Below are 16,149 nucleotides of genomic sequence, written 5' to 3'. Positions count from 1 at the left end.
TGCTGAGCCAGCGAGACCCTAACACTGGCGGGATCTAGGATGGATGGAGAAGGGACGTAGCGCCGGGTTGCGTGGAAGGTGGAGAAGAGGTAGAGGTGGGGGTTGGGGGGCGGATGACGGCGAAACGGCTCCCTGGAGCTGGGTGGGGGGTTCGGGGGTTGGTTTATGTGTGGAACACTTCCACACTCGTGTGTTCCACCAATTACCATGTTTACAGCCCGGCCCGCCGCCCCACCAGATGCCAGCCGTAACGACGGAGGAGGGAGATGGCTGGAGGTGTTTTGTTCACATAGTTTATCGCCAGGATAAACGGGGCTAGTGTTTCTGGCTGGGCTTTGGGGGGATTCTCAGCGTATTTCGCAGCCGTGCTATTTCACCATCGGTTTATTGCGCCCTTCAAACGCTTTGGTGTACAGCCCCTGAGTCATTCATCTGCTGGTCAGCCTCAGACGGGGGCGTTGACTCTATTTGAGATCGTCTGGTTAGTGGGGTGTTAAAAGCTATTTAATGTGTGTTTACATTTAAGGCATTTAGCAGACGCTTTTATCCAAAGAGATTTACAATAAATACATTAAACAGATGAGAGAGAAACAACAATATATCGCTGTGGGTACTGTTAGGATGTTCGTTGAACCAAGTGCCAAGCACTCAAAATCTCTAGGTTAACCCATTCCCTGTATACAACAAAAATAGCAAGGAGAAGATGCTACACAATGCTAAGTATTATTTTTAAGTGCCAGGATGTACAACATACAATAAGTGCGTACATTAAGTGCCAGGACGTACAACATACAATATGTGCGTTAGAGGGGCGGTGGTAAGGGGGGAGGCGATGCAGAGTCAAGTGAGTCTTGAGTCTACTGATTGAAGAACAGTAAATAAATAAATAAATATATAAATGTTATTTATAACGCGCTTTACATCAACTCAATGACCTCAAAGTGCTACAATGCACATGTTAAAGGATTAAAAAAAACAACATAAAAGGCTTTAAAACTAGCTTAAATAGAAAAACAGAAAAAAACAAACATTTAACATAGCAGTTTAGCCAAAGGCTTTTCTAAAAAGTTTTCAGGCCTTTTTTAAAAGAATCCACACTCTGTGGGGCCCTTATGATGATGGTCAGGGAGAGCATTCCACAGACTGGGTGCAGCTGAGATGAAGGCGCGGTTGCCCATAGTAGTAGTATGTTTGTACTGTATTTCGTTGTACTGGTTGTCCTCTTGTGCAATGACAATAAAGTTGAATCTAATCTAATGTTTAAAGGAAACCTGTTCCCTGCACTAGCCCTCACAGATCAGTGATGTTAAATAGTAAATGGACTGCATTTATACAGCGCTTTTCCAACCAGTGGCCACTCAAAGCGCTTTACACTATTGCCTAAACTTCACCCATTCATGCACACATTCACACAGCGATGGCGGACTCAGCCATGCACGGAGACAGCCAGCTCGTCTGGAGCAGTCAAGGTGGGGTGTCTTGCTCATGGGCACCTTGACACTCCGCTAGGAGGAGACGGGGATCGAACTAGCAACCTTCCGTTTACTAGCCAAGCCCCTCTACCTCCTGAGCCACATAACACATGTGGGCCCCGGCTGTCCGTTGTGACAGCTTACGTCCGAGCGTGTGAAGCTCACCTCCTCATGTGTTCTTCCTCCAGGGGGCGTCATCGACCAGGACCTGCGCCGCTACCTGAACCTGCGCTTCCAGAAGAACTCGGTGGACCACGAGCTGCAGCAGATCATCAGGGACAACCTCTACCTCCGCACCGTCCCCTGTGAGTACAACCCCCCAACTTCTTCCTCGCTCCTTCCCCTGTGAGTACCCCCTCCCCCCCCCAAACCTCTCTGACCCTGTCCCTCACCCCCCCCCCCCCGCCGGAGGTGGGGTCTGCCCCATTGGCTGGTCCTCACAATGTTCTCTGAGCCGTTAAGATCAGACACTTGAGTATCAGACGGCTCCTTCCCTGATACCATGAAGGGCTGTCCTCTGAATACATGAAGGATGAACACATGAAGGATGAATACATGATGGAGTGTTTATAGCATGCTGACCTCATCTCTGAATACATGAAGGATGAACACATGAAGGAGGGGTTATAGGGTGCTCCCCTCACCTCTGAATACATGAAGGTTGAATACATGAATGTACATGAACTTTAATAGGGGTTATAGGGTGCTGGCTGACTCCAAGCCCATTAAGGTGCTGGTTTGTATCACCAAATGGCCACAACCTAATGGCCTTTTTCCAATTGCAATTTCGTCCATTTAAAAAAGGAATATAGACCCATAAAAATACAATAAATTTTCTTGTGAAAGACATCGTCACGCACACAGAGCAAGGCTGGACTTCTCAACAGCATGATTCATTATTATTCATTTGTTCCGATAACTATAGAAGTCTAATTTAAAAGGTTAATTGAAGTTTGGACAGAAGCTCACCGCATGGGTTTTAGTTTGATGATATTTGCCTGTAAAACAGATGATCAGGTTCAAATGGGAAGGTTTCTTCAGATTAGTCTGGGTCTAAAGACTAGACATCGGACAATATTTCCCATTTTACATCGCTTATATTTGTACTCAGTGTTTTTTCCACAATATCATGTTGCACTTTGTGTGAAACATTGTTCAACGTGTAAACAAACTCATCTCAAATAAATTGGCACAATGAGCTTCTTTGATTAGGAAGCAAACAATTAGGTTAATATTGAACTTCAAACAGAACTCACAATCGCAGATTTCATTGTGAAGTGCTCCTTCTCTCTGAAACGTGTCTTAATTTGAATACATCACATTTTACGGGAGGCTAATATGCGACTAAATAGGCTACAGTAAGTGTCTATCGTTGTGTTATGGCTCAAGACAATCGTCATCATAGACATAATCCCACTTGCACTGGGAGGCCAGGCCAATCAGAGTCCAACCAGGCCAATAAGAGTCCAGCCAGGCCAGTATAGTATATTGGAAACAGGTCATTTCTCTGCACCCAAGATCCCCTGCTCATTACTGGCATGTATTTTCACAAACCAGCCTGGGTCAAAGCGTCTGCCGCACGATGAGTATTTAGTATGAAGTCCCCTGAATATCATTATTAGTTAGATTTAAGTCCCCATAATTTCATTAATTAGTTAGTTAGTTTTAAGTCCTGTGAATATCATTATTAGTTAGTTAGTTTTAAGTCCCCTGAATATCATTATTAGTTAGTTTGTGTTTCCTCTGCTCTCTGTTCCCTAGCCTTCCCGCTTCCTCTCCTCCCTCAGACTAAGGGTATTACTACTGTCCCGGGAAACAGTTTGACCGAGCTGTGGTGAATCTGTGTATTATCAGAACAAACATCTTAAACTCATATTTGAACAGCGAGGTGGTCCACAGCTACAGGCCCGAAGGGCCTGTGTTTTTGAGCTGTTAACGTTTTCTGCTTCAAATATTAGCATATTTGACACTCTTCTTTCATGTGTTAATTGAAAACGATCCCTCACTGCCGATTTATTCACTATTAGCGCCTGCTAATGGGTAGCTCTCCGTATGTCTGCAGGGAAAACCAACAGCTGAAGCTTTTTAATGCTCATCTCAAAAAACACCAACCTGTAGGAAATAAAATAAATGTTTAAACAGCAGAGTAATCGGGCAGTGACTACTCTCAGAATACATGTGTCTCTAGATGGGGAAACGATCCCACACACACACACGCACCTGACGCACGAACACGCACACACACACCTGATCCAGGTGAGGTCCATGGTAGGGGTAGTTGTTTGGTAGGTGGTGTTTTCGCTGGTCATTCATACCCAAACCCTGGGAGATGGGTATGGAAGGGGTGGATGTTCGTTGTTGTACGGCCCGAGCATGATGACCTGGGTTCCCCTGGCAACGGGGCGCCCTGCTCACGGGGGCCTGGAGGCTGTGATGTGAAACCATCCCAGTCCCATGAACCCAGGCTTGTTTCCCTGAGTCAGCAGCCTGGGCTAATTAAGTGCAATGTGTGCATGCATGAGCGCGTGTGTTGGTGTGTGGCTGTTTGTGTGATTACGGTTTGTGTGCGTGTTTGTGTGTGTTTATTGCCATGCAGGCATTTGTGTGTGTGTGTGCTTGTGTGTGTGTGCTTGTGTGTGTGCTTATGTGTGTGTGTGTGTGTGTCTGACATTATTGCCACATCAGCCTAACAGTACCATTAGGCAAAGATGTCCGTTTGCTCACTGCTAGCCGCTAACTGCTAGCCGCTAACTGCTAGCCGCTAACTGCTAGCCGCTAACCGCTAGCCGCTAACCGCTAGTTCTGCCCTGAATCCCTGATGGAAGCTCATTTTCCTCAGGTCTCGCAGTGATGGGGTTTCATTAAATCACTGTTCCATTTTTTCACACCAAAAAGACACGACAAGAGACACCTTTTTCCTGCTGTTTTTTATGCGCTACAAACAATAAGAGCGATTTGTTTGCAACGGTGTGAGTTGTATCCTCAGATAACGGAACACGGAGCAGCTGCCAAGAAAAAGTGCCGGGGAGGAGAAAACAATAAAGACTGAGCAGGAAAAACATGGCTGCCAAGATAGAGACACAAAGTGACTGGAGACGGAAAAGATAGAGAGAGGGAGATGAATTGAGAGAGATGACGAGAAAGAGGTAGAGAGAGAGAGAGATGACGAGAAAGAGATAGAGAGAGAGACGAATAAAGAGACATGACGAGAAAGAGAAAGAGAGAGAAACATATACCGAGAGAGAGAGAGAGGGACCGATTGGGACAAAATTGTTGATAACCACAGGAATTAATGGAAAGCTCAGAGAGAGAGAGAGAGGTTGTGGAGAGTTAACTGATGCATTTAGCGCAGCCATTGTGTGAATCTGAACGAGTGTGTGTGCTTGCGTGTGTGTGCTCCCGTGTGTGTCTGCACGCCGTGGAGTGGAAGTGACCTCGTCGAGATTGAAGCGAGACGAGGAGGAGAGACGGGCCAGAGTACTTTTGAACGGAGCCCCTGGGATGGAGATGAATGAAGAGTGGAGGAGAGCGACACTGCTGGGAGTCAGGAGGCAGGAGGGGCCGGAGAGACACACGACAAAGAGGTTGAGAGAGAGAGAGAGAGAGAGAGAGAGAGAGAGAGAGAGAGAGAGAGAGAGAGAGAGAGAGAGAGAGAGAGAGAGAGAGAGAGAGAGAGAGAGAGAGAGAGCTCTTATCTCAGAAGACTTGAGATGGCAGGTAAAAGAAAAGCAATTTCTGGAGCAGTATTTGTAATGGGGGGGAGATAGAGGTAGCTCACGGACGGATCAACCGCCTGGTTCAGACGCATCGACTCGGAGGGAAGAGGACGGCGCTCGGACACACGGAGGAGGGCTGCTGACTGCTGAGGGCACAGGAGTGGTTTAAGCACCCTGGTGGTAATAGCATATTAATGCTGCTGTTCTGTATAAGGCTAGCCTAGCACTGGGAATATCTTAGCCGTGGTGAGGCTGTAGCAGCGGGGACAGCGTAGCCTTGATGAAGGCTCAGTGATGGTACTAGATTAGATATGGTACTAGCGTAGCGGTGGTACTAGTGTAGCGGTGGTACTAGCGTAACGTTGGTACAAGCCTAGCGGTGGTGCTAGTGTAGCGGTGGTACTAGCGTCGCGTTGGTACTAGCCTAGCGGTGGCACTAACGTAGCGGTGGTGATAGCATAGCTGAGATGAAGGTTCAGTAATGGTACTAGCGTAGCGGTGGTCCTAGCGTAGCGGCTGTCATAGCATAGCTATGATGAAGGCCTTAGTGATGGTACAAGCGTAGCGCTGGTGATAGTGTTGTGGGAATGACAGCATAGTGTTGATGCATAGTAGCGGTCAAACCTAGGTTATATTCGTCGTCGTCGTGTGCGATCCAAGAATGATAATACGCAGAAAGAAAATAAGTTGAAGTGATGCAGAAGTCACAAGATTACAACCTCTCTTTGTACCAGGTTGATGCACAATACAACAGCCTACAGCAGGGCTCCAGACTAATATTCCTCACTAGGAGCACTGTGGCCCCTAACTGAAATTTTTAGGGGCACAACCAGACATTTTAGGGGAACACATTGTGAGCCCCTTTACTGTATTACCAAAAAATATTTTGATAATGGACGCAGAAATTACTATATGCTGTTTCAAGTTTTATTGTGTTTCTCATATATCCCAACGGTTTCCACGTGTGCGTGCATGCGTTCGACGAGCACGGAACAGAGCGACAGTTCCACGGGAGTGCGCCCGCTTCTCGTCGTGCCGCTTGACAGGACGCTGCGCCTCCCCTCTGCCCGCTCGCCTCTCAAATCTGCCCACTCGCCCGTCTAGGTGCGACAAACGCCTCCCGGGTGAAAAGCCCTTTATGGCACCTGAAGCAGAGTCCTGCATGGGTTCGGGTACCCGCACAATTTGGATGAACTGTGTTGGACACGGGTGTGGGTCGGGTCGGACGCCTGAACAGCGTGGGTCGGTCGCGGGTTTTGCGATTGCGAGACTTCTCCGGTGCTGGATATGTTATTCAGTAGCAAAGGAGTTAACTAAAACAATCAACATCAGATGATGTGCTTTTTTGCGCAGCAATCTAAAGCATCACGCCAAACACCAGATAGTTTAATTCCCCGGCTTTCCATCTAATGTGTCTAATTTTCCTTCGGGTGTGGTCGGGTGTCGTTATCAATTTATAGCGGGTCTGGTCGGGTGCGGAATGTAATTCGCGCTAATGTCGGAACACGGGTCGGATGTGGTTTTAAGTATTGCGGATTTTCAAAATAAGACCCGTGCAGGACTCTGACTGGCACACTAGACGAAGGTCGGAAGTACGAGTCAATAGTTTGATTTTCGAGTTTACGCGCGCTCGATAATAGGGCTGGGTAAAAATATCGATTCATCAATGCACTGCAATTTATTTGTTCTCGATTCAATTTCGATTCAGAATTTTTTTGAAATTGATTATTTCCATAAAAAAAGAAAAAAAGAAGCAAACATTGTAATCTAGAAGCGTGCATGTCTAATGTACATGCCCTTTTACATTTGTCCATGATATGATTATTACTTTGATGCTGCAAGTTAAGCTCAGGAACAATACTATACAATTGTGTATTCCCTTTTTGCTAGTTAAAGCACAATGAAATGGTTAATTCATTTTGAAATGGTTAATTCTAAATAATATTTATGTATTTTTGTCATCTGCACGTATTATTGATTGATATTGAATCAAGACTTAAAGAATCGAATTGAATTGAATTGTGAGGTACCTGGCAATACCCAGCCCTACTCGATAATCTTTAGGGCACTCCCCCTCCACACATTAGCGCTAACAGTGGCCATTCAATTCTATTACACACTCTTAAATTTTGGTCGCAAAATGCAACCATTTGGTCGCAGTCTGGAGCCCTGCTACAGGTGTGTACACTATAGAAAACTTATACACATTAATGATCCTTTCCTTTCACCGCCGTAACCTCTGTTGTACCTCGCTGGTCCTTGAAGAGAAGAGACCATGGTCTTTATCCAAACCACCTTAGATCAGCGCTCTACTTAGAGCGCTCTTCTTCCTTGAGTTCCATTATGTTCAGCCCCGGTCGTCCTGAACACTCGTCTGTACGCCGTGTTTCCTCCTAATAATACCGCTCTATTCTGGGCTTCGAGGCGGGCAAACACAGGCCCTTGGAGTGCGGACACGCGAAGGCACTCTGAAGGCCCCAAGATCTCCTGGAGTGTCTCTAAATAATGGAGGTGGGGAGAGAGGAGAGAGAGACAGCTCTGTGGAGCTGTTGAAGAGTGTCAGAGTAGCTTTACTTTTATACCATTCTCTCGGTCTCTCTCTCTCCCTCCGAAATGAGGAGTTCAGACCCGCCAGAGAAGTTGGGTTCTCACGAGGGTGACATGTAGCAGTTGGTTGTTAGTAAAGCACGACATGTGGCTGTGTGTGTGTGTGTGTGTGTGTGTGTGTGTGTGTGTGTGCGAGTCAGTTATAGTATTTTGATTAATATCAAGGTTTAAATCACACAGAGCTGAACAATCATTGCTACTATTAAGTTGTCAACTAACAATTCTTATCATGAGTATGCATCCCATAATATGTGATTGATGTTAGATTGAGTCTTCTGATTTGATTCCAAACATTTCCATGTTTCACATATGAAACCATAGAAATCTCTGACCAGAGATGCAAAGGTGAAATATTAAATCCAATATGTATTGAGTCGTTAATATAACATTTTGAAAACATTAAATTTTGAAAACATTACATGCATAGTAATGGGCCGCTGGGACACTATCTCTCCCAGAGCAAACGGTTGAACCTCATTTTAATTTAGCCAGCTCCCTTTTCACCGTGCATGGAGCTACCATTGACAGACCCTCACAGTGCATGAGAACGATTGTGATGGGCCTATTTTCTGCCAGCGTTAGCCGCACACCGTAGCCTGCCTAGGGAACCTGGGTCTATTGATTCTTAATGGAAAGCCGAGAGCTAAACTAAGCTAGCGTAGCGGTGCTGCACAGGCAGACAGGTTGCTAACGAAGGGGGTGAGATGAAAGCACAACAGCCCAATGAACTTTATGTAATTGGAGTTTGGGGTTTTATGAAGTGTGTTATTGGATATTTCACAATATCTCTTAAAAGGACCCCTATTCTTTACTGTTTCAAAATGGAGCCTCCAGTGATGGGTGATATGTAGAGCCTCCTCCCAGTCTACCCAGTCGACTGCACCAACTGGAAGGTTGATCTACCCATCATACATCTTGGTAGGCACTACCACTAGTGAGGTCCCTAGAGCGATTACAGCCATATTTAAACGGCTCAGAATCGCAGCTATTGTCAAAGTGGTCCCTTTAATGAAGTACACAGTTGAAGTGGTCGATGGTTTGCTAAAACGTGTGTGTGTGTGTGTGTGTGTGTGTGTGTGTGTGTGTGTGTGTGTGTGTGTGTGTGTGTGTGTGTGTGTGTGTGTGATCTTTTAGATGTTGATGTGGATCTAGAGCACATGTTTCAGTGGTGAGGTCTTAGGAGAGGATCTTCAGAGTTAACTTAGAGGTTCATGCCAACGGGCCAATGTGTGTGTTATTGGCTACAGCGTTGGCAATATTGCTGGAGAAAGAGGGAGTGATTGATGTTTGAGAGAAAGAGAGAGAGAGAGTGAGAAAGAGACCAGTGAGAGGAGGAGAGGTGTGAGGGAGGCTGTGTGAGGAATGGAGATAGACAATGCCAGAGTCAGGGAGAGACGTTTGGCGAGGAGAGACAGATGGGATTATGGAGCGCGTGTGTGTGAGGGAGAAAGAGATGAGAGGGAGCGATACACTGTCTGTTTTACCATGGATTTTCATCCTCCATGTTTCTGGCATGCTATTGCGATTATTTCCCTTTTCTCTTCCCCCCTTCTAACCCCCTCACTGCCTCTCTCTGTGTACTTCTGTCCAGCCAGATATCTGGTGCCGTCAGGATCAGATTCCTCTACACATTGAGGTTGTTCTAAGCCGACCACACGTTCAACAACCCAGAATACAAGTGCAGAGCCTAGGGCATCATTACATCGTCCGCCACAGCCTCTTCCATCTTCCTGCCCAAATCCTGGTCTGCTGCTGTGTACCAGGCACACGCCTCCATCTTGGTGAGGTGACACATCGGTCTGGACCAATAGTGGCCCTGAGAGTCCCTCAGTTGGCTCCGGTTCACTAGCCTACATAGGGGAGCCAGGCCTCTCTGGCCTCGCTGTGGGGCCTTGCTGTGGCCCCAAGCCTCACTGGAGTCAGGCCTCACCGTGGGGCCAGGCCTCGTTGTAGGGCCGCCGCTCTGGGCTGTGTTTCTAGGTTAAGCGCTGCCTTGCTTCTGCTTCTTTGTGTCATTGGGAGCGGGCGACAGAGGGGCCATCGCCCCTCAGTGTTGACGTACCTCTCAGAACCCTGCTCTCTCTGATGTCTGGGTTTCTGCTCTTTGACTTCGTCTCACCCGACTGAACTGAATGCTCACCCCGAAAAAGCTCCCTTTCTTCCATCCCTCAATTTATTCTCCCTCTCTCCCTCTCTGTGTCTCCCCTTCTCCTCTCTTCATCTCACTAACTCATTGACTCATTGAAGGCAGGGTGGGGTTACCATGGCAACTGCTGTTTCCTCTCCCCATCGGCATCAAAGACTCAACTCTTCTTAAACTCTCTCTCTCTCTCTCTCTCTCTCTCTCTCTCTCTCTCTCTCTCTCTCTCTCTCTCTCTCTCTCTCTCTCCCCTTCTCTCTCTCTTCTCCCTCTCGTTTTTTTTAATCATTAGCCCCGTTTCAGTCTCCCCTTCCTCCTCCATCATCCCTCTTCATTCCCTCTTTTGTCCTGGTGGGATAATAAAAGAGAAAGTGAAGAGATGGAGAGAGTGAGCTGACCTGCCCTGTGACTCATCGCTGTGTCCTCTCACGAGGCAGTGGGCCGTAGCGTCGCTGCATCGATCGGCGTCGAGACGCAATAAAACCAAAACAGCAGGAAGCACAGAGGAGTCTCCATTAACCACAGACCCGTGGACACCTTGAGCTAGTCTGCACCTGAGGAGGAGTTCTGCTGCAAGCACACTGCATGGGACTTGGTTATGTCAGAAATCACTGCATGGGACCTGGTTATGTCAGAAATCACTGCATGTGACCTGCATTTGACCTGGTTATGTCAGAGGTCACTGCATGTGACCTGGTCATGTAAGAGTTCTCTTATGAGAATTTATGTGTCCATTGTGTGTGCAATCCTCTTTGTGTGCATGCAAGTGTTCATTTGTGAGGGGCGTGCAACCCTGTTTGTGGTAGAAGGGGGTCTCCCAGTGTGACTCAGGACCTCGTATCAGAGAGGGGGGTCTCAGTGTGATTCGGGTCGTGTATCACAAAGGGGGGGTCTACCTTTGACTCAGGTCCTGTATCACAGAGGGGTGTCTCAATGTGACTCAGGTCCTCGTATCTCAGAGGGGGGTCTACCTCTGTGATGTCATAGTGACTCATAATGTGTTGTTTGATTGCGTTGGATATCTGAACAATGAGCTCTCTATGTTCTTCCTCCTCTTTTAAAAAGGGCAGTTGGTCTCGTGGCATTAACAACAAGATGACTCCAACTACAACAGCCCCACGCTTTGAGTTTCAAACCATCACGCTGTTGCCGTTCGGTTTATTATTCATGTGTGTTGCTTTCTCAACGCACATTTGTTGTCATGTTATGCAAAGGCGCACAACTGTAAAGCGTGGGACCTGTTTGTCACGATGTGAACCTTCAGAGTTGTTTCTTATGGCTCTGATTTCCACTTCTTAACACGGATGTGCTCGTATCGGCTGTGGAATAAAGGATATAGGTAACAGCGCACTGCTTTGTCTGAGTAACAAGCTAGTGGAGGCTAGTAAAAACCTTGATAGGCATCCATTGTCAATGCGCTTCCTCTATTGGATGAGGTTAAGGGAAGGACCCTATATGGGCTCACTGCATTGTTCTCTTCAGTTATGGGTATGACCATATGACGCTCTTCTTCTCCCTCTCTCTATCTCTCGCTCTTTCTCTCTCTCTCTCTCTCTTTCTCTTCCCCGCTCTCCCGCTCTCTCTCCCTCTTTTTCTCCTGAGAAGCAGCTGCCCGTGCATTCACAAACATGCAGACCATGCATTATTCAGACTGGCGAGATCCTCTGACGCATGTGCACACGCACACGCAAACGCACACATACACAAACACACTATCAACAAAGGCCCCTTTGCGATCCTATGTTGCGTGTGTGTTTTCCATTTCCATAACCTGGGGCGTATATGTGTCCTGACAGCAAAATGAAAGTTGACAGCATCTTTCCTCGCGACTGAAGGTTTCTCTTCCTCATTCATCTCCTCAGACATCCAGGGCATTAGTGCTCCTAAAACAACTGGTTCGCTCCAACTCCAGGAGCTCTGAACGACCACACAAAGCCTGCGTTGCACAGAATACTCCTCTGTTGAATCTTGATACACAATTGGGCTTCGTTCATGTTTCAGATCCATCGTCATATTCACATTAATGGAACAACTAACAATCCATAATGTGTCCATCAATAGTCAATAACAGCAGTTAACTGATTGAGTGTGTCAGGCTTCACACAGTGCAAACTAGGAAATAATCAACGATATAATCAACACTTTAAAACAAGGCCAAGGTACATAACAAACAGTCTTGGTTTGTTATGTTAAATATGCTAATTCTACCCCCGGGCACACAGCCTTGGTTAAAGCACCCAGCCAATGAGACGGTGCGGTCCTTTGTCATGCCAAGAGTGCCTCCACAAGGCTGTGAGTCTAGTGAATCTTCCATGTTCTCTGCGTGTTCTGGAACAATCCGCCTGGCACTGGGCGACTGCAACACAAAGAGACCTCCCATCTGTGATGTCATTACTGAGCGCCACCAGCAGGGCTTTCAATCTTAAACCTGCTGATTGCAAACAGTTTAGCGAGCGTTTTGGCGCCTCAAAGCGCTGGTGGTCCTTCTATTCTGACCGCAGGCTAGGGGAACACAATGGAGGAGCATCAGAGTCTCATCGGGACGAGCGGGATTGGACTCTGACAGCATGTTCGCTTTCTTTGTAGGACACGCAAACACACACACACGTCTTATAACACACACACATACACACACACACACTTCTAATAATACACACACACACACACACACACACACACACATACACACACACACACACACACACACACACACACACACACACACACACACACACACACACACACACACACACACACACACACACACACACACACACACAAACGCTTCTTATAACACACAACACCCTTTTAGAGACACATGAAGTGGTCCTGAATTCTTGATTGTTCTGTTCTTCTATTCTTCAGCACAGTACCTTTTTAGAAACCATAGAACATACTAAATCTCTTAAATCTGACTGCACGCAACCTTCTGTGAACTTCTTATGGTGAACTTTCTCCAAATGTTTTGGGGAGTAAAGGAAATGTCCAAGAACACTCTGCCCTGTTTCCCACTCATTCAGAGATGATACGGCATAACGGCGGGTGGATATATGGTGTTTAACTGTATATTGTTTGGTTGATGGTTTGATTCCCAATATTCAACTTCCTTAATGCTGCCCATGCTACCTTTCCTTTGCACTACGACCAAGGTCACATGGGTACCACCAGGTCACATGGGTACCACCAGGTCACATGGGTACCACCAGGTCACATGGGTACCACCAGGTCACATGGGTACCACCAGGTCACATGGGTATCCCCAGGTCATATGGGTACCACCAGGTCACAGGTCACATGGCTACCACCAGGTCACATGGCTACCACCAAGTCACATGACCTAGTTCCTAGAAAGACTCCCCAGAGGTAGTTGCAGTGAACGGTGCGCACTTTTGTCTGAGGTGTGTTTATCACCGCCTCTGGTACAGTAATGAGAGGTGGTTAGCAGTGATCAGCCGGTACCCCCATGAAGGCCTTGTACTCAGTGTGTGGGATGTATCTGAGGAATTGGTGTGTTGTACCGCACACCGTCTTGACAGTCAAACACACAAAAGACGTTGACAGCTAAATAAGCGAGATGGCTGAGAAATGCTATAATTATGTTTTTTCTGTCCACGTTAAATCTTCGTGTCTCCGCTGTGGTTCAGTTCATATTTCATTTGCTACAGACATCATCTCTGTTGTTTTTGCCCCGCAGAATCACCAACGTTGGCCGAATCAATGTGAGCCAGCCGTTCTTAAGATCCCTGCACAAACACTGTTACAATGGCTTGTTTCCTTGTTTTATCTTGTTGTTTGCTCCTCTCCCCTCCTGTCCTCTCTTCTCCCTCTTCTGCTCTGTTTTCCTTTCTTCAACTCTCTGCCCTTCCCTCTTCTCATCTCTCTTTACCCCTTCTCCTCACCTTTACTCCTCTCCTCCTATCTTCTCCCCTCCCCTCCTCTGTCCTAGCTCTCCTCTTATTTCCTCCCATTGTCTCCTTCCTCCTATCTTCTCTCCCCCTCTCCCTCTCTTTCTCCCCCCTGCTGCCTGTGTGTGTGTTCTGGTTGATGATGTGCATCACTGGGCACTGAGAGGAAATGGTTGCTCAAGGTTGCCTTGTTGTGTGGTTTGACAAAGATGGCTACACACTCACACAATTAAACTTACACACACACACACACACACACACACACACTTAAAACATACCCACACACAATTACACTTTAACACATAAACATAATCATACACACACAAACACTTAAACACACAAACACACACACACACACTTACACACACACACACACACACACTCACACTCACTCACACACACTCAGACACACACACAAAATGACACTTTAACACACATAAACAGTAACACAATTACACTTAAACACACACACACACTTTCGACAGACCACCACAGAGCGTTAATCAGGTTTCCGCCTGACAGGAAGTACCTGTGTTCAAACAGGAAGTACCTGTGTTTAGACTCATCGCTGTGACACCCTTCTAGTGATTAGTTCAGTCCATATATTAGTCACAGTGGCAGTTGCATTGGGTGGTGGGAACCCTGGTAGTTTTGATGCCTTGCTCTACCAGTTTAGCAAAACAGGGAATTGAACTTCTCTAACCCAGGCAGTTTTAATGCCTTGCCCTACCAGTTTAGCACACAGATAATTCAGCTCCTGACCTGTCAATTTAATACCTTGCTCTACCAGTTTAGCAACACAGGGAATTGAACCTCTCTAACCCAGGCAGTTTTAATGCCTTGCCCTACCAGTTTAGCAACACAGATAATTCAGCTCCTGACCTGTCAATTTAATGCCTTGCTCTACCAGTTGAGCTACGCAGGGAATTTAACCTGTAACCCAGGCAGTGTTAATGCCTTGCTCTACCAGTTGAGCTACACAGGGAATTGAACCTCTAACCCAGGCAGTGTTAATGCCTTGCTCTACCAGTTGAGCTACACGGGGAATTTAACCCTAACCCTGCAATTTGAATGCCTTGCTCTGCGTTAAGCCCCCAGCCCCAGTGTCTTGTCTGTTTTTCCCAGATGAAGGGTTAGAGCCAGGCGCTAGTACCTTGAGGAGGGGGGGGTTGAAGGTTGAAGTTAAACTCTAAACGTTGCTCACTGAATCCCCGCCTCAGGGTGGTAAACCGACTGACTGCTCCGACCCTCGGGGCGTTCCTCTACACGCTACTCAGAGCGCTGGATTACCTCGTACTCCTCTCACATGGCGGTGTACTGTTCAATAGTACTGATGTCTTAGTCAACGATAGGGGAGGAAGACACAGCCAGGGCCAACACTGGGACCCCTTTCCTTTGGGTCTCTCTCTCTCTCTCTCTCTCTCTCTCTCTCTCTCTCTCTCTCTCTCTCTCTCTCTCTCTCTCTCTCTCTCTCTCTCTGTCTCTGTCTCTGTCTGTCTCAATCCTCAGTGAGGGGCTTTAGATTGGAGGCCTGGAGGAGGGGCGGTGTTCACTAGATACTGCCTCTGTCTGTGCCTCCCAGCCACAGTCCAGATGATCACCTGCGGCCCGCCGCGGATCAGGCCAACTGGCAGGCGGAACAACCCAATTATAAAAGTTCATTTTGGACACACAATAATTACTTGTCCGGCAGATGTTTCCACTCTGGCTGGGAAAAAGACACTATTGTAAAAGCAAACGTTGGACTGGCAGTGCTGGATGGATATGGATGGAGGATGGATGGTGATGGACAGTGATTGATGATGATGGTTATGGATGGGGGTGGTGATGGATGGCGGTGGTGATGGATGGGGTTGGTGATGGATGTGATAGATGGTGATGGATGGTGATAGGTGATGGATGGTGATAGGTGATGGATGGTGATAGGTGATGGATGGTGATGGATGGTGGTGGTGATGGATGGTGATAGGTGATGGATGGTGGTGGTGAGCGATGGTGATAGGTGATGGATGGTGGTGGTGATGGATGGTGATGGATGGTGATAGGTGGTGGATGGTGTTGGTGATGGATGGTGATAGGTGATGGATGGTGGTGGTGATGGATGGTGATAGGTGATGGATGGTGATAGGTGATGGATGGTGGTGGTGATGGATGGTGATAGGTGGTGGATGGTGGTGGTGATGGATGGTGGTGGTGATGGATGGTGATAGGTGATGGATGGAGATGGATGGTGATGGATGGTTGATGGTGATGGATAGGGGATGGACGATGGACATATCAAACACCTGAACCTGGACCGGTAACTCTGT

General features: G+C 47.2%; 2 protein-coding genes across 2 annotated transcripts in view; one reads left to right on the top strand and one right to left on the bottom strand.

Annotated features, from left to right (window-relative positions):
• magi2a (membrane associated guanylate kinase, WW and PDZ domain containing 2a) overlaps positions 1-16,149 on the top strand; it is a gene marked incomplete at its 5' end in the record, with an annotated part of 152,332 nt that overhangs the window by 31,898 nt on the left and 104,285 nt on the right. The window contains one exon of the mRNA XM_079755925.1: positions 1,661-1,777. Coding sequence (XP_079612051.1) covers positions 1,661-1,777 — 117 coding nt within the window. The remainder of the gene's footprint in view (positions 1-1,660; positions 1,778-16,149) is intronic.
• Positions 1-16,149, bottom strand: part of LOC307089375 (histone H3.2) — a gene marked incomplete at its 3' end in the record, with an annotated part of 183,935 nt that overhangs the window by 73,547 nt on the left and 94,239 nt on the right. The window lies entirely within an intron of this gene.

This window comes from Pollachius pollachius (genome assembly GCF_949987615.1).
Source record: "Pollachius pollachius genome assembly, chromosome: 18".
In the NCBI taxonomy this organism is placed as follows: Eukaryota; Metazoa; Chordata; class Actinopteri; order Gadiformes; family Gadidae; genus Pollachius; species Pollachius pollachius.
This window is presented reverse-complemented; position numbering and strand designations above follow the sequence as displayed.